The 21,939-nt window shown below is 60.6% G+C and overlaps 1 protein-coding gene across 1 annotated transcript in view; it reads right to left on the bottom strand.

The window, feature by feature from the left end:
- Nucleotides 1-1,221: 1,221 nt before the first annotated feature.
- Nucleotides 1,222-21,939, bottom strand: part of LOC132814152 (rap guanine nucleotide exchange factor 4-like) — a 42,257-nt gene continuing 21,539 nt past the window's right edge. The window contains exons 8-20 of the mRNA XM_060823396.1: nt 20,788-20,959; nt 19,251-19,324; nt 17,834-17,873; nt 17,177-17,246; nt 16,995-17,092; nt 14,386-14,511; nt 13,316-13,500; nt 12,317-12,407; nt 9,761-9,811; nt 9,243-9,330; nt 8,087-8,151; nt 4,587-4,641; nt 1,222-3,747 (exon numbers count right to left, since the gene is read on the bottom strand). Coding sequence (XP_060679379.1) covers nt 3,590-3,747; nt 4,587-4,641; nt 8,087-8,151; nt 9,243-9,330; nt 9,761-9,811; nt 12,317-12,407; nt 13,316-13,500; nt 14,386-14,511; nt 16,995-17,092; nt 17,177-17,246; nt 17,834-17,873; nt 19,251-19,324; nt 20,788-20,959 — 1,273 coding nt within the window. The 3' untranslated portion in view covers nt 1,222-3,589. The remainder of the gene's footprint in view (nt 3,748-4,586; nt 4,642-8,086; nt 8,152-9,242; nt 9,331-9,760; nt 9,812-12,316; nt 12,408-13,315; nt 13,501-14,385; nt 14,512-16,994; nt 17,093-17,176; nt 17,247-17,833; nt 17,874-19,250; nt 19,325-20,787; nt 20,960-21,939) is intronic.

Genomic DNA, 21,939 nt, shown 5'->3' with positions numbered 1-21,939 from the left:
TCTCCAACGAGAGAGAGAGAATCTAACCATCGCCCCCTTGACGTTCAATGGTGTTACCGTCACTGAATCCCCTCCCCCCCCCACTATCAACATCCTGGGGGTTACCGTCTCCAACGTGAGAGAGAGAGAGAATCTAACCATCGCCCCCTTGACGTTCAATGGCGTTACCGTCAGTGAATCCCCCTTCCCCCCCACTATCAACATCCTGGGGGTTATCGTCTCCAACGAGAGAGAGAGAGAGAATCTAACCATCGCCCCCTTGACGTTCAATGGCGTTACCGTCACTGAATCCCCCTTCCCCCCACTATCAACATCCTGGGGGTTACCGTCTCCAACGAGAGAGTGAATCTAACCATCGCCCCCTTGACGATCAATGGCGTTACCGTCACTGAATCCCCCTCCCCCCAACTATCAACATCCTGGGGGTTCCCATTGAGCAGAAACTGAACTGGGACCCAGCCCCATATCAATCCTGTGGCTCCAGGAGCAGGTCAGAGGCCGGGAATCCCGCAGCGAGTAACTCCCCTCCTCACTCCCTCCCTCCCTCCCCCCCAAAACCTGTCCCACCATCGACAAGGCACGGGTCAGGGAGGGGTGAGGGGAACACTCCCTGGACAGGGGGAGGGGGGAGCTGGCTCCCACACACACACACACTCGAGAACCTCCACACCGTGTCTGGGAAGGGGTGAGGAAAGTGAGCAGCCCCCTTTCCCTCCCCGCTCGATCGTCACTCCCTCCCCTCGCCAGCAGCTGGGCTCATTAGGAATGCTGGGCTGAGCTTCAACATCCTCCCCCTCCCCCTCCCCCCTCCCACCAGCGACGCAGAGTGGGCAGCGATGTGGACCCTCCACACGACGCGCCGCTGCCTCTCTCTCTCTCTCTCCCTCTGACGGGACCCTCCCAAACTCCCCCAGCTCTTACCCGCCCTCGGGGAAGCACCAGCTCCCTCCTGTTCCAGCGGGACAGACCCGCGAGAGGGGCTGAATGGCCCAAAGAGAATAAAAGGTAAAAGGCACAACCTTTTTTCCAAAAATAAAGGGTGGTTTTAAGATTTTTAAACACAGCGTTGACACAGAAACCGAGGCACGTTGAGCGCGTCGCTGTCCGAACGCAGTCTGGGAGGGGGAGGATGACAGAGGGGGGGGTGAATGATCAATCTCCCTCACCCCACACCCACCCCCTCGATTTCCCCCACCATTCTCCCCCCCTTCGCTTTCTCACTCCCTGCTCTGGGCTGCCCCACCCCCGAAAGCTTCCCTGTCTCTCTCTCTCTCTCTGTCTCTCACTCACTCTCTCTCTCCCCATCTCCCCCTCACTCTGTCTGTCTCCCTCTCACTATCTCTATCTCCGTCCCCCACACTCTCTCTTTCTCTGTCTCTCCGTCTCTCTCTATCTCTCCCCCATCTCCCCCTCACTCTCTCTCTCTCTCTCACACACACACACACCCACTCTCTCACACTCCACCTCATTCTCATCTTTCTCACTCTTTCTATATCTGCCTCTCTATCTCTCTATCTCTGTCTCTCTCTTGCTCTCTCCCTCAGTCCCTCTTTCTCTGTCTCCCTCTGTTATTTATCTCTCTGTTTTTCTCTCAGTCTTTCTTTCGGTCTGTCTCTCTCACTTTCTCTATCTTTCTGTCTGTCTGTCTCTCTCTCTGTTGGTGTCTCTCTGTCTCTGTGTCTCTCTCTGCCTCTCTCTCTCTCTCTCTCTCTCTGTGTCTCTGTCTCTCTCTCTCTCTCTGCATCTCTCTCTCTCTCTGTCGGTCTCTCTCTCTCTCTCTCTCTGTCGCTCTCTCTCTCTCTCTCTCTGTCTCTGTTTCTGTCTCTCTCTCTCTCTGCGTCTCTCTCTCTCTCTCTGTCGGTCTCTCTCTCTCTCTCTCTCTCTCTGTGTCTCGCTCTCTCTCTCTGCCCCTCTCTCTCTCTCTCTCTGTCTCTGTCTCTGTCTCTCTCTCTCTCTCTGCGTCTCTCTCTCTCTCTGTCGGTCTCTCTCTCTCTCTCTCTCTCTGTGTCTCGCTCTCTGTCTCTCTCTCTCTCTCTGCTTCTCTCTCTCTCTCTCTGTCGCTCTCTCTCTCTCTGTCTCTGTCTCTGTCTCTCTCTCTCTCTCTGCGTCTCTCTCTCTCTCTGTCGGTCTCTCTCTCTCTCTCTCTCTCTGTGTCTCGCTCTCTGTCTCTCTCTCTCTGCTTCTCTCTCTCTCTCTCTCTCTGTCGCTCTCTGTCTCTCTCTCTCTCTCTCTGTCGCTCTCTCTCTCTCTCTCTCTGCCCCTCTCTCTCTCTCTCTCTATCCATCTCCCTCACTCTCTCCCTTTCTCTCTCTATCTCATGTGTGAAGTGACCCAGGAGGGGTAGTGGGAGAAGAGAGAGACAGAGAGAGAAAGAGAGAGGGACAGAGCAAGAGAGAGAGAGAGAGAGGGAGGAACAGACAGAGGGAGGGGACAGAGGTAGAGAGAAAGAGACAGAGCGAATGAGACAGAAGGAGAGGGGGAGGAGGGAGGGAAGGACAGAGAGAGTCAGACAGAGCAAGAGAGAGACAGAGGGAGGGGCGCTAAAGGACAGAGACAGACAGACAGACAGAGGGAGGGGCAGAGAGACAGAGTCAGATAGAGTGAGACAGAGAGGAGGAAGCTGAGAGAGAGAGAGAGACACACACACACAGAAAGAATGAGAGAGAAAGAGGGAGGGAAGGACAGAGAGATAGAGACAGTCTCAGACAAAGAGAGAGAGAGACAGAGGGAAGGTCAGAGAGATAGGGTCAGAGAGACAGAGAGGGAGAGAGAGAGGGAGGGAGGGATAGAGAGAGAGGGAGGGAGGGATAGAGAGAGGGAGGGAGGGACAGAGAGACAGACTGAGAGGGAGGGATAGAGAGATAGAGACAGTCTCAGACAAAGAGAGAGAGAGACAGAGGGAAGGACAGAGAGATAGTGACAGAGAGGGAGAGAGAGAGGGAGGGAGGGATAGAGAGAGAGAGGGAGGGAGGGATAGAGAGAGGGAGGGAGGGACAGAGAGACAGACTGAGAGGGAAGGATAGAGAGATAGAGACAGTCTCAGACAAAGAGAGAGAGAGACAGAGGGAAGGACACAGAGGGAGGGTTAGAGAGAAAGTGACAGAGAGGGAGAGAGAGAGGGAGAGAGAGAGGGAGAGAGACAGGGAGGGAGGGATAGAGAGAGGGAGGGAGGGACAGAGAGACAGACTGAGAGGGAGGGATGGAGAGATAGAGACAGTCTCAGACAAAGAGAGAGAGAGAGACAGAGGGAAGGACACAGAGGGAGGGCTAGAGAGATAGTGACAGAGAGACAGAGAGGGAGGGATAGAGAGAGGGTCAGAGAGAGGGTCAGAGATAGGGACAGAGAGGGAGAGAGAGAGGGAGGGACAGAGAGACAGAGAGGGAGAGAGAGAGGGAGCGACAGAGAGGGAGGGACAGAGAGATAGAGACAGAGAGAGAGAGAGGGAGGGATAGAGGGAGGGAGGGACAAAGAGAGGGGGGGGATGGAGGGTTGGACGGTGTGGATGGTGGGTTGTTGGTGGACAGTGTCGGGTGGTTAATGGGGTGCTGTCGCCTCGAATGGGCGGAATATTCCGGACGGTTGGTGGGGCTATTTGGCTGTGGGAGGATTCGCGGGTCCCCGGTCCCTCGGAGGCTCCAGTTCCAGCGAGAGTTGGTTCAGTGTCCCCTGGTTATCGATCCCCCTGAGCTCCCTCAGGGAGACCCTGAGGGTCTGCTCCCTCCTCTCGCCCAGCGAGGGCTCCGACACTGAGGGGGAGGGGGGTGGGGGAGAGAGAGAGAGAGGCACAGGGAGATCCCAACAGAACAGTGACCGCGGCAGCACCCCCTCCCCATCTCCAACCCCCAGTTCCCCCTACACCCCCTCCCTATCTCTGTGTGTGTCACCCCCTCCAGCCCCCTACACCCCCTCCCTATCTCTGTGTGTGTCACCCCCTCCGGCCCCCTACACCCCCTCCCTATCTCTGTGTGTGTCACCCCCTCCAGCCCCCTACACCCCCTCCCTATCTCTGTGTGTGTCACCCCCTCCAGCCCCCTACACCCCCTCCCTATCTCTGTGTGTGTCACCCCCTACACCCCCCTCCCTATCTCTGTGTCACCCCCTACACCCCTCCCTATCTCTGTGTGTGTCACCCCCTACACCCCTCCCTATCTCTGTGTGTGTCACCCCCTCCAGCCCCCTACACCCCCTCCCTCTCTCTGTGTGTGTCACCCCCTCCAGCCCCCTACACCCCCTCCCTATCTCTGTGTGTGTCACCCCCTCCAGCCCCCTACACCCTCTCCCTATCTCTGTGTGTGTCACCCCCTCCAGCCCCCTACACCCCCTCCCTATCTCTGTGTGCGTCACCCCCTCCAGCCCCCTACACCCCCCTCCCTATCTCTGTGTGTGTCACCCCCCTCCAGCCCCCTACACCCCCTCCCTATCTCTGTGTGTGTCACCCCCTCCAGCCCCCTACACCCCCTCCCTATCTCTGTGTGCGTCACCCCCTCCAGCCCCCTACACCCCCTCACTATCTCTGTGTGTGTCACCCCCCTACACCCCCTCCCTGTGTGGGTGTCGATGGTGAAACACGAACGCGCCCACTCACCGTCCTGGTTACACTGACACCGTGGGACCACACTCACCACTCGCGATAACATTCGCTAAGGGGAATACAGACACATCGTTACACACCCCCACAGCACCCACTCCCTCAGCACTCGCTCCCCCACAGCACCCACTCCCCCTCAGCACCCACTCCCTCAGCACCCACTCCCTCAGCACTCGCTCTCCCTCAGCACCCGCTCCCTCAGCACCCACTCCCTCAGCACCCACTCCCTCAGCACTCGCTCCCCCACAGCACCCACTCCCCCACAGCACCCGCTCCCTCAGCACCCACTCCCCCTCAGCACCCACTCCCTCAGCACCCACTCCCTCAGCACCCACTCCCCCACAGCACCCACTCCCTCAGCACCCACTCCCACAGCACCCACTCCCCCTCAGCACCCACTCCCTCAGCACCCACTCCCTCAGCACTCGCTCTCCCTCAGCACCCGCTCCCTCAGCACCCGCTCCCTCAGCACCCACTCCCCCACAGCACCCACTCCCCCTCAGCACTGACCCCCCCACAGCACCCACTCCCTCAGCTCTGACCCTCCCACAGCACCCACTCCCCCACAGCACCCGCTCCCCCACAGCACCCACTCCCCCACAGCACCCACTCCCACACAGCACCCACTCCCCCTCAGCACTGACCCTCCCACAGCACCCACTCCCACAGCACCCACTCCCCCACAGCACCCGCTCCCTCAGCACCCACTCCCCCACAGCACCCACTCCCCACAGCACCCACTCCCACAGCACCCGCTCCCACAGCACCCACTCCCACAGCACCCGCTCCCTCAGCACCCGCTCCCTCAGCACCCACTCCCCCACAGCACCCACTCCCTCAGCACCCACTCCCCCACAGCACCCACTCCCACACAGCACCCACTCCCACACAGCACCCACTCCCCCTCAGCACCCACTCCCCCACAGCACCCGCTCCCTCAGCACCCGCTCCCTCAGCACCCACTCCCCCACAGCACCCACTCCCCCTCAGCACCCACTTCCCCACAGCACCCACTCCCCCACAGCACCCGCTCCCTCAGCACTGACCCTCCCACAGCACCCACTCCCTCAGCACCCACTCCCCCACAGCACCCACTCCCACACTGCACCCGCTCTCCCACAGCACCCACTCCCACAGCACCCACTCTCCCACAGCACCCACTCCCTCAGCACTGACCTTCCCACAGCACCCACTCCCTCAGCACCCACTCCCCCACAGCACCCGCTCTCCCACAGCACCCGCTCCCACAGCACCCACTCCCCCACAGCACCCGCTCCCCCACAGCACCCACTCTCCCACAGCACCCACTCCCGCTCAGCACCTGCTCTCCCACAGCACCCACTCCCTCAGCACCCGCTCCCTCAGCACCCACTCCCCCTCAGCACCCACTTCCCCACAGCACCCACTCCCCCACAGCACCCGCTCCCTCAGCACTGACCCTCCCACAGCACCCACTCCCACAGCACCCACTCCCTCAGCACTGACCCTCCCTCAGCACTGACCCTCCCACAGCACCCGCTCCCTCAGCACTGACCCTCCCTCAGCGCTGACCCTCCCTCAGCACCCGCTCCCTCAGCACTGACCCTCCCACAGCACTGACCCTCCCACAGCACCCGCTCCCTCAGCACTGACCCTCCCTCAGCACTGACCCTCCCACAGCACCCACTCCCTCAGCACTGACCCTCCCTCAGCACCCACTCCCTCAGCACTGACCCTCCCTCAGCACCCGCTCCCTCAGCACTGACCCTCCCACAGCACCCACTCCCTCAGCACTGACTCTCCCACAGCGCTGACCCTCCCTCAGCACCCACTCCCTCAGCACTGACCCTCCCACAGCACCCACTCCCTCAGCACTGACCCTCCCTCAGCACCCGCTCCCTCAGCACTGACCCTCCCACAGCACCCACTCCCTCAGCACTGACCCTCCCACAGCGCTGACCCTCCCTCAGCACCCACTCCCTCAGCACTGACCCTCCCACAGCACCCACTCCCTCAGCACTGACCCTCGCACAGCACCCACTCCCTCAGCACTGACCCTCCCACAGCACCCGCTCCCTCAGCACTGACCCTCCCACAGCACTGACCCTCCCACAGCACCCGCTCCCTCAGCACTGACTCTCCCACAGCACCCGCTCCCTCAGCACTGACCCTCCCACAGCACCCACTCCCTCAGCACTGACCCTCCCACAGCACCCGCTCCCTCAGCACTGACCCTCCCACAGCGCCCACTCCCTCAGCACTGACCCTCCCACAGCGCCCACTCCCTCAGAACTGACCCTCCCACAGCACCCACTCCCTCAGCACCCACTCCCCCACAGCACCCACTCCCACACTGCACCCGCTCTCCCACAGCACCCACTCCCACAGCACCCACTCTCCCACAGCACCCACTCCCTCAGCACTGACCTTCCCACAGCACCCACTCCCTCAGCACCCACTCCCCCACAGCACCCGCTCTCCCACAGCACCCGCTCCCACAGCACCCACTCCCCCACAGCACCCGCTCCCCCACAGCACCCACTCTCCCACAGCACCCACTCCCGCTCAGCACCTGCTCTCCCACAGCACCCACTCCCTCAGCACCCGCTCCCTCAGCACCCACTCCCCCTCAGCACCCACTTCCCCACAGCACCCACTCCCCCACAGCACCCGCTCCCTCAGCACTGACCCTCCCACAGCACCCACTCCCACAGCACCCACTCCCTCAGCACTGACCCTCCCTCAGCACTGACCCTCCCACAGCACCCGCTCCCTCAGCACTGACCCTCCCTCAGCGCTGACCCTCCCTCAGCACCCGCTCCCTCAGCACTGACCCTCCCACAGCACTGACCCTCCCACAGCACCCGCTCCCTCAGCACTGACCCTCCCTCAGCACTGACCCTCCCACAGCACCCACTCCCTCAGCACTGACCCTCCCTCAGCACCCACTCCCTCAGCACTGACCCTCCCTCAGCACCCGCTCCCTCAGCACTGACCCTCCCACAGCACCCACTCCCTCAGCACTGACTCTCCCACAGCGCTGACCCTCCCTCAGCACCCACTCCCTCAGCACTGACCCTCCCACAGCACCCACTCCCTCAGCACTGACCCTCCTACAGCACCCACTCCCTCAGCACTGACCCTCCCTCAGCACCCGCTCCCTCAGCACTGACCCTCCCACAGCACCCACTCCCTCAGCACTGACCCTCCCACAGCGCTGACCCTCCCTCAGCACTGACCCTCCCACAGCACCCGCTCCCTCAGAACTGACCCTCCCACAGCGCCCACTCCCTCAGAACTGACCCTACCACAGCACTAATCCTCCCTCTGCTCCCTCTACCCCACTCCCTGACTCCCTCTGCTCCCTCTACCCCTCTCCCTGACTCCCTATGCTCCCTCTACCCCACTCCCTGGCTCCCTCTGCTCCCACTAACCCACTCCCCTTCTCCCTATACCCTCTCTCCCTGACTCCCTCGGCTCCCTCTACCCCCCCCTCTCCCTTCCTGTGGTCCCCTCACCATTTTCTCGAAGTTCACGAGGCCGTTCAAGTAGGTTTTGTTTCCCTCGTGAATAAATGTCAGGTCTGCAGTTCAACAGAGAAAGCAATGTTATTGTACCTGTAGAGGGAGCCTTACTCTGTCTCTAACCCCCTGTCCCTGGGAGTGGGGGGACGGTGTAGAGGGAGCTTTACTCTGTATCTAACCCCCTGTCCCTGGGAGTGGGGGGGACGGTGTAGAGAGAGCCTTACTCTGTATCTAACCCCCCTGTCCCTGGGAGTGGGGGGGACGGTGTAGAGGGAGCTTTACTCTGTATCTAACCCCCTGTCCCTGGGAGTGAGGGACAGTGTGGAGGGAGCTTTACTCTGTATTTAAACCCCTGTCCCTGGGAGTGGGGGGGACGGTGTAGAGAGAGCCTTACTCTGTATCTAACCCCCCCTGTCCCTGGGAGTGGGGGGGACGGTGTAGAGGGAGCTTTACTCTGTATCTAACCCCCTGTCCCTGGGAGTGGGGGACGGTGTAGAGGGAGCTTTACTCTGTATCTAACCCCCTGTCCCTGGGAGTGGGGGACGGTGTAGAGGGAGCTTTACTCTGTACCTAACCCCCTGTCCCTGGGAGTGGGGACGGTGTAGAGGGAGCTTTACTCTGTATCTAACCCCCTGTCCCTGGGAGTGGGGAATGGTGTACAGGGAGCCTTACTCTGTATCTAACCCCCTGTCCCTGGGAGTGGGGGGACGGTGTAGAGGGAGCCTTACTCTGTATCTAACCCCCTGTCCCTGGGAGTGGGGAATGGTGTAGAGGGAGCCTTACTCTGTATCTAACCCCCTGTCCCTGGGAGTGGGGGACGGTGTAGAGGGAGCCTTACTCTGTATCTAACCCCCTGTCCCTGGGAGTGGGGGGGACGGTGTAGAGAGAGCCTTACTCTGTATCTAACCCCCCTGTCCCTGGGAGTGGGGGGGACGGTGTAGAGGGAGCCTTACTCTGTCTCTAACCCCCTGTCCCTGGGAGTGGGGGGACGGTGTAGAGGCAGCTTTACTCTGTATCTAACCCCCTGTCCCTGGGAGTGGGGGACGGTGTAGAGGGAGCCTTACTCTGTATCTAACCCCCTTGTCCCTGGGAGCGCGGGACGGTGTAGAGGGAGCTTTACCCTGTATCCCACCCCGTTGACGGTGCCTACCTTTGAGGAGCAATGGGAGGAACGGGAGGTAGGCGGAGTTGAACTTCCTGACCGTCTGTCTGTAGACCCAGTGGTTCCGGGATGGATCCTGTCGGATAGAATTCGGATTTACGACACTCGGGAATCCCGACACCGTCCGAGGGTGAAGGTGGGGAGGGGGAATGAACGGCCCCCTTGCCCCCTTCCCCTTTCCCGGCTCGATCCTCAACCCCACGCCCCCCCCCCCCCCACCTTCCCTCACCGACAGCTGGGCTCATTAGGAATGCCGGGCAGAGCTCCAACACCCGCGCGCCCTCCCTGGACCCCACCACGGTCCCACCCTCCCCCACTACCTCAAACGCCGGGTGACTCGCGTGTCGGTCAGTTTGACCTCTCGATGCTGGGTCGCTTGGGAGGGCGGAGGTGGGGGAGGGGGGGATGTCTCCCTCTCCCGATGGTGGTCCGCCCCTCTCCCTTGCTGAGGCCGCTCCGCCCCTCCCTCAACCCGCCACCCCCACCGCCCTGACACACTCACTCACCAGTAAGCGCTCGAGGTCCTGAAAGATCCCCCTGTGTTTGCTGGGTAATCGCTGCGGGAAAACAGACAGACAGAGAGGGTCTCGATATCGTCAGCACGGTTTCCTGCGGGAATCTGTGTGTGTGTGTGCGAGAGTGTGTGTCTGTGTGTGTGTGTGTGTGTGTGTGTGCGTGAGAGTGTATATGTGAGAGAGAATGTGTGCATGTGTGTGAGAGAGACTGTGTGTGTGAGAGAGTGTGTGAGAGAAAGTGTGAGAGAGAGGGTGTGTGAGTGTGAGAGAGAGAGTGTGAGAGAGAGAGAGGGTGTGTGAGAGAGAGTGTGTGTGAGAGAGAGTGTGTGAGAGAGAGAGTGTGTGGATGAGAGTGTGTGTGTGTGTGTGTGTGTGAGTGAGAGACTGTGTGTGTGTGAGAGAGTGTCTGTGTGTGTGAGTGAGTGTGTCTGTGTGTGGAAGAGAGAGTGAGAGTGTGTGTCTGTGTGAGAGTGTCTGTGTGAGAGTGTGTGAGTGTGAGAATGTGTCTGTGTGTGTGAGTGTGAGAATGTGTCTGTGTGTGTGAGTGTGAGAGTGTGTCTGTGTGAGTGTGTGTGAGAGTGTATATGTGAGAGAGAATGTGTGCATGTGTGTGAGAGAGACTGTGTGTGTGAGAGAGAGAGACTGTATGTGAGAGGGTGTGTGTGTGAGAGAGTGTGTGTGTGTGAGAGAGTGTGTGAGAGAGAGTGTGAGAGAGGGTGTGTGTGTGTGAGAGAGAGTGTGTGTGAGAGAGTGTGTGTGTGAGAGAGTGTGTGAGAGAGAGTGTGAGAGAGAGAGTGTGTGTGTGTGTGTGAGAGAGAGTGTGTGTGAGAGAGTGTGAGAGAGAGAGGGTGTGTGTGTGTGAGAGAGAGAGTGTGTGAGAGAGAGTGTGAGAGAGAGAGGGTGTGTGTGTGTGTGAGAGTGTGAGAGAGAGTGAGTGTGTGTGTGAGAGAGAGAGTGAGTGTGTGTGAGTGAGTGTGTGTGTGTGTGAGAGAGTGTGTGAGAGAGAGAGGGTGTGTGAGTGTGTGAGAGAGAGAGTGTGTGTGTGTGAGAGAGTGTGTGAGAGAGTGAGTGTGTGTGAGAGAGAGAGTGTGTGTGAGGGAATGTGTGTGAGAGAGAGGGTGTGTGAGGGAGTGTGTGTGAGAGAGAGGGTGTGTGAGTGTGTGACAGAGAGAGTGAGTGTGTGTGAGTGAGTGTGTGTGAGTGAGAGAGAGAGTGTGTGTGAGAGAGAGTGTGTGTGAGTGAGTGTGTGTGTGTGTGTGTGTGAGTGTGTGAGTGAGTGACAGAGTGAGTGTGTGAGTGTGAGTGAGTGTGTGTGAGTGTGAGAGAGTGTACCCTCCCTCAGTGTGTACCCTCTACACGACCCACCGCGGTGACTCACCAAAGACCCTCAGGCAGCACCTTCCAAACCTCACCCCCACGTTCCATCAGGAAGGACGAGGGGCAGCAGATACAGGGGGACCCCCCCTCACCCCCACACCCCCACCCCCCCACCCCCCACACCCCCACCCACACCCCCACCCCCCACTGCACGTCCCCCTCCCTCCTCGCCCCTCGTCATCCCCACTGGGGGGAATATTTCAGGCCATTCCCTCGGGGGTCAGGATCCTGGAATCCCCTCCCCGAGGGGACGTTGTGGATCTACCCCACGGAAGGTGGGACGGCGGTGGGTCAAGAAGGGCAGCTCACCCCCACCTCCCCCCCACCCCCACCCCCACCTTCTCAAGGGGGAGGGGGGAGGCAACTAGGGACGGGGCGATATTCGCTGGGCCGTAACGGGGGGGGGAGGCGAGACCCGGTAAAGGGCTACAAACGAATGAAATGCGTGGGTGGGACGGTCAGAAATGTTCTTCACCCGGCCCCTGTGCCCCTCCACTTCGGGGGGGGTCAAAGTTTCGATGATGGGGGGGGGGGGGTGGGGGAGATGTGCAGGGGGACGTTCTTTCCCACCCCCTCCCACCCCACCGTCCTCCCGGAGGGAGGGGGTAGAGGGATCTGCACCAGGCGAGGGCAAAGGGTTCGTAGGAGTCAGCTTCCTGTTTGGGGCTGTGAGGGGTGGGGGGGTGAGATGGGGGGGGGGGGGTTACCGCGCAGATCAATCAGCCACCCCGTCGCCGGCCGAATCTCGAAACGCGCACGCAACCCAATCACCACCCCCCCCTCCCCTCCCCTCACCCCCGTGGCCCAATCTACGGGTCTCCCGCTCTCGGTCAGCTGTGTAAACACTCCCGACAGAGCAGGAAAGGGACGCGCTTTCCGGGGGAGCGCCTCCGACCCTCGGCATTCCCCCTATTTTTCCCCCTCCCCCTGGACCCGGAGCAGGAGCAACGAGGAAGAGAGTAAAAGGAGAGGGAGGGACAGGAAGTCAGGACCCTACCCCTTCTACCCCCTCACTGCCGATGGCGAGGACGGAGGAGCCGCGCACGGAAAGCACCAAGGGGCAGGAGCGCACGGAGTGCCCCGTACACCCGCCCCTCCGCGTTAAATTCCCAGAGTCTACCCGCCCCACCCGAGGGGGTCACGCACCGGGGGGGGGAGGGGACCCCTTACCTCCCAGGTCAGGGAGAGGCGCCTGACCGCGGCGTTACTGAGTCCGAACATCAAGGCAAAGAAGGAGTTCATGTTCCTCAGCTCCTTACACCTACAGCAACACACATCGAAACAGGGGCAGGGGGTTAGATACAGGGTAAGGCTCCCTCTACACCGTCCCCCCACTCCCAGGGACAGGGGGTTAGATACAGGGTACAACTCCCTCTACACTGTCCCCCACTCCCAGGGACAGGGGGTTAGATACAGAGTAAAGCTCCCTCTACACCGTCCACCCACTCCCAGGGACAGGGGGTTAGATACAGGGTAAAGCTCCCTCTACACCGTCCCCCCACTCCCAGGGACAGGGGGTTAGATACAGAGTAAAGCTCCCTCTACACCGTCCCCCCATTCCCAGGGACAGGGGGTTAGATACAGAGTAAAGCTCCCTCTACACCGTCCCCCAATCCCAGGGACAGGGGGTTAGATACAGAGTAAAGCTCCCTCTACACTGTTCCCCCACTCCCAGGGACAGGGGGTTAGATACAGGATAAAGCTCCCTCTACACCGTCCCCCACTCCCAGGGACAGGGGGTTAGATACAGAGTAAAGCTCCCTCTACACTGTCTCCCACTCCCAGGGACAGGGGGTTAGATACAGAGTAAAGCTCCCTCTACACCGTCCCCCACTCCCAGGGACAGGGGGTTAGATACAGAGTAAAGCTCCCCCTACACCGTCCCCCACTCCCAGGGACAGGGGTTAGATACAGAGTAAAGCTCCCTCTACACCGTCCCCCACTCCCAGGGACATGGGGTTAGATACAGAGTAAAGCTCCCTCTACACCGTCCCCCACTCCCAGGGACAGGGGGTTAGATACAGAGTAAAGCTCCCCCTACACCGTCCCCACTCCCAGGGACAGGGGTTAGATACACAGGAAAGCTTCCTCTACACTGTCCACCCACTCCCAGGGATAGGGGGTTAGATACAAGGTAAAGCTCCCTCTACACCGTCCCCTCATACCCACCGGGCGGCCATCTTGATGAACTTCCTCAGCAGGGCGCTGCGCCTCCCCAGGTGAGCGCACAGGCAGATCCCAGTGACCACCCAGTACTGGAGCAGGTTAAACCTGGTCAAGTAACTGTCCAGGTGGGTACGGCCACCTCCACTGACCCCCTCTCCTCGGCCCACCACATGTTCGACCACATCCAGCTGGGGGTAGGGGGGAGAGAGAGTGAGATAAGTGCTCCCTCAGCGCTGACCCTCCCACAGCACCCGCTCCCTCAGCACTGACCCTCCCACAGCACCCGCTCCCTCAGCACTGACCCTCCCACAGCACCCGCTCCCTCAGCGCTGACCCTCCCACAGCACCCGCTCCCTCAGCACTGACCCTCCCACAGCACCCGCTCCCTCAGCACTGACCCTCCCTCAGCACCCCCTCCCTCAGCGCTGACCCTCCCACAGCACCCGCTCCCTCAGCACTGACCCTCCCTCAGCACTGACCCTCCCACAGCACCCGCTCCCTCAGCACTGACCCTCCCACAGCACCCGCTCCCTCAGCACTGACCCTCCCTCAGCTCTGACCCTCCCACAGCACCCGCTCCCTCAGCACTGACCCTCCCTCAGCACTGACCCTCCCACAGCACCCGCTCCCTCAGCACTGACCCTCCCTCAGCACTGACCCTCCCACAGCGCCACTCCCTCAGCACTGACCCTCCCTCAGCACTGACCCTCCCACAGCACCCACTCCCTCAGCACTGACCCTCCCACAGCACCCGCTCCCTCAGCACTGACCCTCCCACAGCACCCGCTCCCTCAGCACTGACCCTCCCTCAGCACCCGCTCCCTCAGCACTGACCCTCCCGCAGCGCCCGCTCCCTCAGCACTGACCCTCCCACAGCACCCACTCCCTCAGCACTGACCCTCCCACAGCACCCACTCCCTCAGCACTGACCCTCCCACAGCACTGACCCTCCCACAGCACCCGCTCCCTCAGCACTGACCCTCCCACAGCACTGACCCTCCCACAGCACCCGCTCCCTCAGCACTGACCCTCCCACAGCGCCCACTCCCTCAGCACTGACCCTCGGACAGTACCTCGTGGATGCGTTGGAAGATCTCCCAGTCGTACGCGTTGAGGTGGTTAGCCAGTTCCTTGGAGCTGTATCCCTCCAGGAGGGTGTCCAATCCCAGGTGGGGACCTTGCGGGGCTGGGGGTGGGCACTGAGGGGCATGGAGAGGGAATCAAACGCACGCTCCCCCCCCTCTCCCTCGCCCTCAGAACGTCTCGTCCCACCAGCTCACTACAGCTCCCACCACCAGCCCCTACCGCGGGTGTCCGGGCAGGAATGGCCTGGGGGGTTAGAGTTGGATCTTGGGGACCAGGGGGAATTGTGGGGGAGAGTGGGATTCCCAGAGATCGGGGGGTTGGGATCGGGAGGAGAGTGGGATTCCCAGAGATCGGGGGGAAGGGGATCGGGAGGGAGTGTGGGATTCCCAGAGATCGGGGGGAAGGGGATCGGGAGGAGAGTGGGATCCTGGAGAGAGGGGAATGGGATTGGGGCAAGAGTGGGGACCCAGAGATCGGGGGAATGGAATCGGGAGGGGAGTGGGATTCCCAGAGATCGGGGGGATGGGATCGGGAGGGGAGTGGGATTCCCAGAGATCGGGGGGATGGGATCGGGAGGGGAGTGGGATTCCCAGAGATCGGGGAATGTGATTGAGAGGAGAGAGGGATTCCCAGGGATCGGGGGGAAGGGGATCGGGAGGGAGTGTGGGATTCCCAGAGATGGGGGGGAATGGGATCGGGAGGAAAGTGGGATCCTGGAGAGAGGGGAATGGGATCGGGAGGAGAGGGGGATTCCCAGAGATCGGGGGGAATGTGATTGAGAGGAGAGAGGGATTCCCAGAGATCGGGGGGAAGGGGATCGGGAGGGGAGTGGGGACCCAGAGATCGGGGGAATGGGATCGGGAGGAGAGTGGGATTCCCAGAGATCGGGGGGAATGTGATTGAGAGGAGAGAGGGATTCCCAGAGATCGGGGGGAAGGGGATCGGGAGGGGAGTGGGGAGCCAGAGATCGGGGGAATGGGATCGGGAGGAGAGTGGGATTCCCAGAGATCGGGGGAATGGGATCGGGAGAAGAGTGGGATCCTGGAGAGAGGGGAATGGGATCGGGAGGAGAGGGGGATTCCCAGAGATCGGGGGGAAGGGGATCTTGAGGAGAGTGGGATTTCCAGAGATCGGTGGGGAAGGGGATCGGGAGGGGAGTGGGATTCCCAGGGATCGGGGGAATGGGATCGGGAGGAGAGTGGGATCCCGGAGATCGGGGGGAAGGGGATCGGGAGGAGAGTGGGATCCCGGAGCTCGGGGGAATGGGAATCGGGAGGAGAGTGGGATTCCCAGAGATCGGGGGGAATGTGATTGAGAGGAGAGAGGGATTCCCAGAGATCGGGGGGAAGGGGATCGGGAGGGGAGTGGGGACCCAGAGATCGGGGGAATGGGATCGGGAGGAGAGTGGGATTCCCAGAGATCGGGGGAATGGGATCGGGAGAAGAGTGGGATCCTGGAGAGAGGGGAATGGGATCGGGAGGAGAGGGGGATTCCCAGAGATCGGGGGGAAGGGGATCTTGAGGAGAGTGGGATTCCCAGAGATCGGTGGGGAAGGGGATCGGGAGGGGAGTGGGATTCCCAGGGATCGGGGGAATGGGATCGGGAGGAGAGTGGGATCCCGGAGATCGGGGGGAATGGGATCGGGAGGAGAGTGGGATTCCCAGAGATCGGGGGGAAGGGGATCAGGAGGAGAGTGGGATTCCCAGAGATCGGGGGGAAGGGGATCGGGAGGAGAGTGGGATTCCCAGAGATCGAGGGTAATGGGATATGGAGGAGAGGGGGATTCCCAGAGATCGGGGGGAAGGGGATTGGGGGAGAGTGGGATTCCCAGAGATCGGGGGGAAGGGGATCGGGAGGAGAGTGGGATTCCCAGAGATCGGGGGGAAGGGGATCGGGAGGAGAGTGGGATTCCCAGAGATCGGGGGGAAGGGGATTGGGGGAGAGTGGGATTCCCAGAGATCGGTGGGGAAGGGGATCGGGAGGGGAGTGGGATTCCCAGGGATCGGGGGAATGGGATCGGGAGGAGAGTGGGATCCCGGAGATCGGGGGGAATGGGATCGGGAGGAGAGTGGGATTCCCAGAGATCGGGGGGAAGGGGATCAGGAGGAGAGTGGGATTCCCAGAGATCGGGGGGAAGGGGATCAGGAGGAGAGTGGGATTCCCAGAGATCGGGGGGAAGGGGATCGGGAGGAGAGTGGGATTCCCAGAGATCGAGGGTAATGGGATATGGAGGAGAGGGGGATTCCCAGAGATCGGGGGGAAGGGGATTGGGGGAGAGTGGGATTCCCAGAGATCGGGGGGAAGGGGATCGGGAGGAGAGTGGGATTCCCAGAGATCGGGGGGAAGGGGATCGGGAGGAGAGTGGGATTCCCAGAGATCGGGGGGAAGGGGATTGGGGGAGAGTGGGATTCCCAGAGATCGGGGGGAAGGGGATCGGGAGGAGAGTGGGATTCCCAGAGATCGGGGGGAAGGGGATTGGGGGAGAGTGGGATCCAGGAGAGAGGGGAATGGGATTGGGGGGAGAGTGGGATTCCCGGAGATCGGGGGGGGGGTGGGGAAGGGGATCGGGGAATGGAGGGAGGAGTGAGGGGTTTACCGGGTCGTGCGTCCCCTCCCAGGGGCAGACACTGAGACGATGTCCATGCCCCACTGAGGCACTGCTCCCCCTCTCCGAACGTCTCACCGGCTCGCGCTCTGTAACACAGGGAGGGAGGGTCAGGAAGATCCCACACATGGGTCAAGGGGGGATGGGAGGAAGGGGGAAGGGGTTACACCCACCTCTGGGGCTTGACCCCGTCCTGTCGCACCTCCCAGGGACACGGTCCAGAATCCACACCCAGTTCCTGAGCTAGAGCACAGAGACGGGGAGTTAGATACAGAGTAAAGCTCCCTCTACACCGTCCCCCCACTCCCAGGGACAGGGGGTTAGATACAGGGTACAGCTCCCTCTACACCGTCCCCCACTCCCAGGGACAGGGGTGTTAGATACAGAGTAAAACTCCCTCTACACTGTCCCCCACTCCCAGGGACAGGGGGGTTAGATACAGAGTAAAGCTCCCTCTACACCGTCCCCCCACTCCCAGGGACAGGGGGTTAGATACAGAGTAAAGCTCCCTCTACACCGTCCCCCACTCCCAGGGACAGGGGGGTTAGATACAGAATAAAGCTCCCTCTACACTGTCCCCCACTCCCAGGGACAGGGGGGTTAGATACAGAGTAAAGCTCCCTCTACACCGTCCCCCCACTCCCAGGGACAGGGGGTTAGATACAGAGTAAAGCTCCCTCTACACCGTCCCCCCACTCCCAGCGACAGGGGGTTAGATACAGAGTAAAGCTCTCTCTACACCGTCCCCCACTCCCAGGGACAGGGAGGGGTTAGATACAGAGTAAAGCTCCCTCTACACCGTCCCCCCATCGAACACTTGGTGGACCCACCTTCTCTCGTACACTTGTGTTCCTTGTTGTCTCGTGTTTCCTGTTGGGGGAGACGGAGGAGATCGGTTTGAGGGCGTCAACTGGACAACTTTTGCAATTCCTGGACTCCCATTCCTGTCTGAGCTGGGGCTGCAGACCCTTCGGCCCGTCCCCGTCCGTGCTGGCCCAGATATCCCTAACCTAACCCGGTCCCCATTCCCCCAGCACTCGGCCCCATCTCCCTCTAAACCCTTCCTGTTCCTGTCCCCCACCCACCTTTTAAATGCTGTCATTGTACCAGCCCCCAACCACTTCCTCTGGCAGCTCCTCCCACACACGCACCACCCTCTGGGGGGAAAAAGTTGCCCCTCGGGTCCCTTTCCCCCCTCTCACCTTAAACCTACCCCCCTCTAGTTCTGGACTCCCCCCACCCCAGGGGGGGAAAGACCTTGTCTATTTACCCCCCACCCTCGTGATGTTATAAACCTCTATAAGGTCACCCCCTCAGCCTCCGACGCTCCAGGGAAAACAGCCCCAGCCTGTCCAGCCTCTCCCTGTAGCTCAAACCCTCCAACATCCTTGTCACTCACCTACTCACTCACTCAGACACACACACACACACACACACACACGTACTCACACTCACTCAATGTCTCACATTCTCTCCCTCACACTCACATACTCTCTCTGTCACCGTTTCTCTGTCTCTCTCTCTCTCTCACACACCCTCTCACACTCTCAAGCACACATTCACACACTCTGTCTCTCTCTCTTACACGCACATGAACACACATTCTTTCTCACACACACCTCACACTCTCTAACACACACTCTCTTTCACACACACACTCTCTCACACACACCTCACACTCACTAACACACTCTCACACAACTCTCTCTCACACACACTCACTCTCACACCCTCTCACACTCTCTGACACACATTCTCTCACACACTCTCTCACACACACACACTCTCTCTCTCACTCTCTCACACACACACACTCTCTCACTCACACACACACAGACACACACTCTCTCTCTCATACACGCACACACACTCTCTCACACACACACTCTCTCTCACACACACACTCCCTCTCTCACACACACTCTCTCTCACACACTCTCTCTCTCACACACACTCCCTCTCTCTCTCACACACACTGTCTCTCACACATACTCTCTCTCACACACTCTCTCTCACACACACTCTCTCACACACACTCTCTCTCACTCACACACACACAGACACACACTCTCTCTCTCACACACACACTCCCTCTCTCTCTCTCACACACACTCCCCTGCTCGGTGGGGGCGGGTGGGTGATATAGAATCTGTCTGCAGCGACCCTGTGACTGGGAACCCCCCTCCCACCCTCCCTCCTCTGAGTCGATACGATGGTACGTGCCCTCCCCACCTCCCCCTCACTCACGTGTTGTAGGAAACGCCATCGTTCTCCGCGTGTTCCCCCAACTCGGCATCGTTCAGAACGAGCGAACGCAGCTCCTGGGCATCGGGGGGTGGTGGGGGAATACACAGAGAGAAATTGGACAGGGGGTCACCGGGGTGAAGGTGCGGAGGGGAGGGGAGGGAGGGGAAACGCGAGAAACGGCCGACGTCATGCTCCCGGTCAGAAGGGGAGAGCAGGGAGGGAGGGGGAACGGGGAGGAACTCAAGGGGCGAGGGTGGGGGCTGGGAGGGGAAACGGGGAGGGGTGAGGGGGGGGAGAGAGAGAGGGAGTATGTGAGAGGTGTGTGTGAGAGAGAGAGAGTGTGTGTGAGAGAGAGTGTGTGTGAGAGAGAGTGTGTGTGAGAGAGAGTGTGTTAGAGCGACTGTGTGTGTGAGAGAGAGTGTGTGTGAGAGTGTGTGTGTGAGAGAGAGAGTGTGTGAGAGAGAGAGTGTGTGTGAGAGAGAGTGTGTGTGAGAGAGAGTGTGTTAGAGCGACTGTGTGTGTGAGAGAGAGTGTGTGTGAGAGTGTGTGTGTGAGAGAGAGAGTGTGTGAGAGAGAGAGTGTGTGTGAGAGAGAGTGTGTGTGAGAGAGAGTGTGTTAGAGAGAGTGTGTGTGTGAGAGAGAGTGTGTGTGAGAGAGAGTGTGTGAGAGAGAGAGTGTGTGTGAGAGAGAGTGTGTGTGTGAGAGAGAGTGTGTGTGTGTGTGTGTGTGAGAGAGAGAGTGTGTGTGAGTGTGTTAGAGCGACTGTGTGGGTGAGAGAGAGTGTGTGTGTGTGTGTGAGAGAGTCTGTGTGAGAGAGAGTGTGTTAAAGCGACTGTGTGGGTGAGAGAGAGTGTGTGTGTGTGTGTGTGTGTGTGAGAGAGAGTGTGTGTGAGAGAGTGTGTTAGAGCGACTGTGTGGGTGAGAGAGAGTGTGTGTGTGTGTGAGAGAGTGTGTGTGTGTGTGTGTGTGAGAGAGAGTGTGTGAGAGAGTGTGTTAGAGCGACTGTGTGGGTGAGAGAGAGTGTGTGTGTGTGTGTGTGAGAGAGAGTGTGTGTGAGAGAGTGTGTTAGAGCGACTGTGTGGGTGAGAGAGAGTGTGTGTGTGTGTGTGTGAGAGAGAGTGTGTGTGAGAGAGTGTGTTAGAGCGACTGTGTGTGTGAGAGAGTGTGTGTGTGTGTGTGAGAGAGTGTGTTAGAGCGACTGTGTGGGTGAGAGAGCGTGTGTGTGAGAGAGAGTGTGTGTGGAAGAGAGTGTGAGAGAGAGTGTGTGTGTGTGTGTGAGAGAGAGTGTGAGGTGTGTGTGAGGGGAGGGGATGTATTGACGGAGGGAGGGAGGGAGCGGGAGGGGGTTGTGAGACGGGTGAGTGGAGAGGAGAGGGATAGGTGGGGAGGTGGAAGGGGCAGAGTGGCAGGCGCAGTGGGTGAGGGGGTAATGGATTGAGAGGGACGTGGTCAGCAGACTCCACTCGCCCCCACTTCAAGCAGACATCTTGACCAAGGAAGGGGAGGGGTGAGGGGAGTGGGGGATGGGTGCTCCCACCTGTAGGAGGGCCAGCACCGCGGGATCTTCCTGTGCCCGCGCCCCCAGAAGGCTCACCCACTGGGTGACCAGGTGCAACACCTTCTCCTTCATGGCCACAGATGGGTCAGCCCTGCCGGCCATTCCCTCCTGCACTACCACCTCCTCTGGACCGGGGTCACGGCCCCTGTAAGTGCGATGGCGACAGAGTCAAGGGTCAACGGCTCCCTCAGCGCTGACCCTCCCTCAGCACCCGCTCCCTCAGACTGACCCTCCCACAGCACCCGCTCCCTCAGACTGACCCTCCCACAGCACCCGCTCCCTCAGCACTGACCCTCCCTCAGCCCTGACCCTCCCACAGCACCTGCTCCCTCAGCACTGACCCTCCCTCAGCACCCGCTCTCTCAGCACTGACCCTCCCATAGCACCCACTCCCTCAGCACTGACCCTCCCTCAGCACCTGCTCCCTCAGCACTGACCCTCCCTCAGCACCCGCTCCCTCAGCACTGACCCTCCCTCAGCACCTGCTCCCTCAGCACTGACCCTCCCTCAGCCCTGACCCTCCCACAGCACCTGCTCCCTCAGCACTGACCCTCCCACAGCACCCGCTCCCTCAGCACTGACCCTCCCACAGCACCCGCTCCCTCAGCACCCACTCCCTCAGCACTGACCCTCCCACAGCACCCACTCCCTCAGCACTGACCCTCCCACAGCACCCGCTCCCTCAGCACTGACCCTCCCACAGCACCCGCTCCCTCAGACTGACCCTCCCACAGCACCCGCTCCCTCAGCACTGACCCTCCCACAGCACCCGCTCCCTCAGCACTGACCCTCCCACAGCGCCCACTCCCTCAGCACTGACCCTCCCACAGCACCCGCTCCCTCAGCACCCACTCCCTCAGCACTGACCCTCCCACAGCACCCGCTCCCTCAGCACTGACCCTCCCTCAGCACCCACTCCCTCAGCACTGACCATGACACAGCACCCGCTCCCTCAGCACTGACCCTCCCACAGCACTGACCCTCCCACAGCACCCACTTCCTCAGCACTGACCCACCCACAGCACCCACTCCCTCAGCACTGACCCTCCCACAGCACTGACCCACCCACAGCACCCACTCCCTCAGCACTGACCCTCCCACAGCACTGACCCTCCCACAGCACTGACCCAC

The sequence above is a fragment of the Hemiscyllium ocellatum genome, unplaced genomic scaffold (assembly GCF_020745735.1).
Source record: "Hemiscyllium ocellatum isolate sHemOce1 unplaced genomic scaffold, sHemOce1.pat.X.cur. scaffold_697_pat_ctg1, whole genome shotgun sequence".
Classification (NCBI taxonomy): domain Eukaryota; kingdom Metazoa; phylum Chordata; class Chondrichthyes; order Orectolobiformes; family Hemiscylliidae; genus Hemiscyllium; species Hemiscyllium ocellatum.
This window is presented reverse-complemented; position numbering and strand designations above follow the sequence as displayed.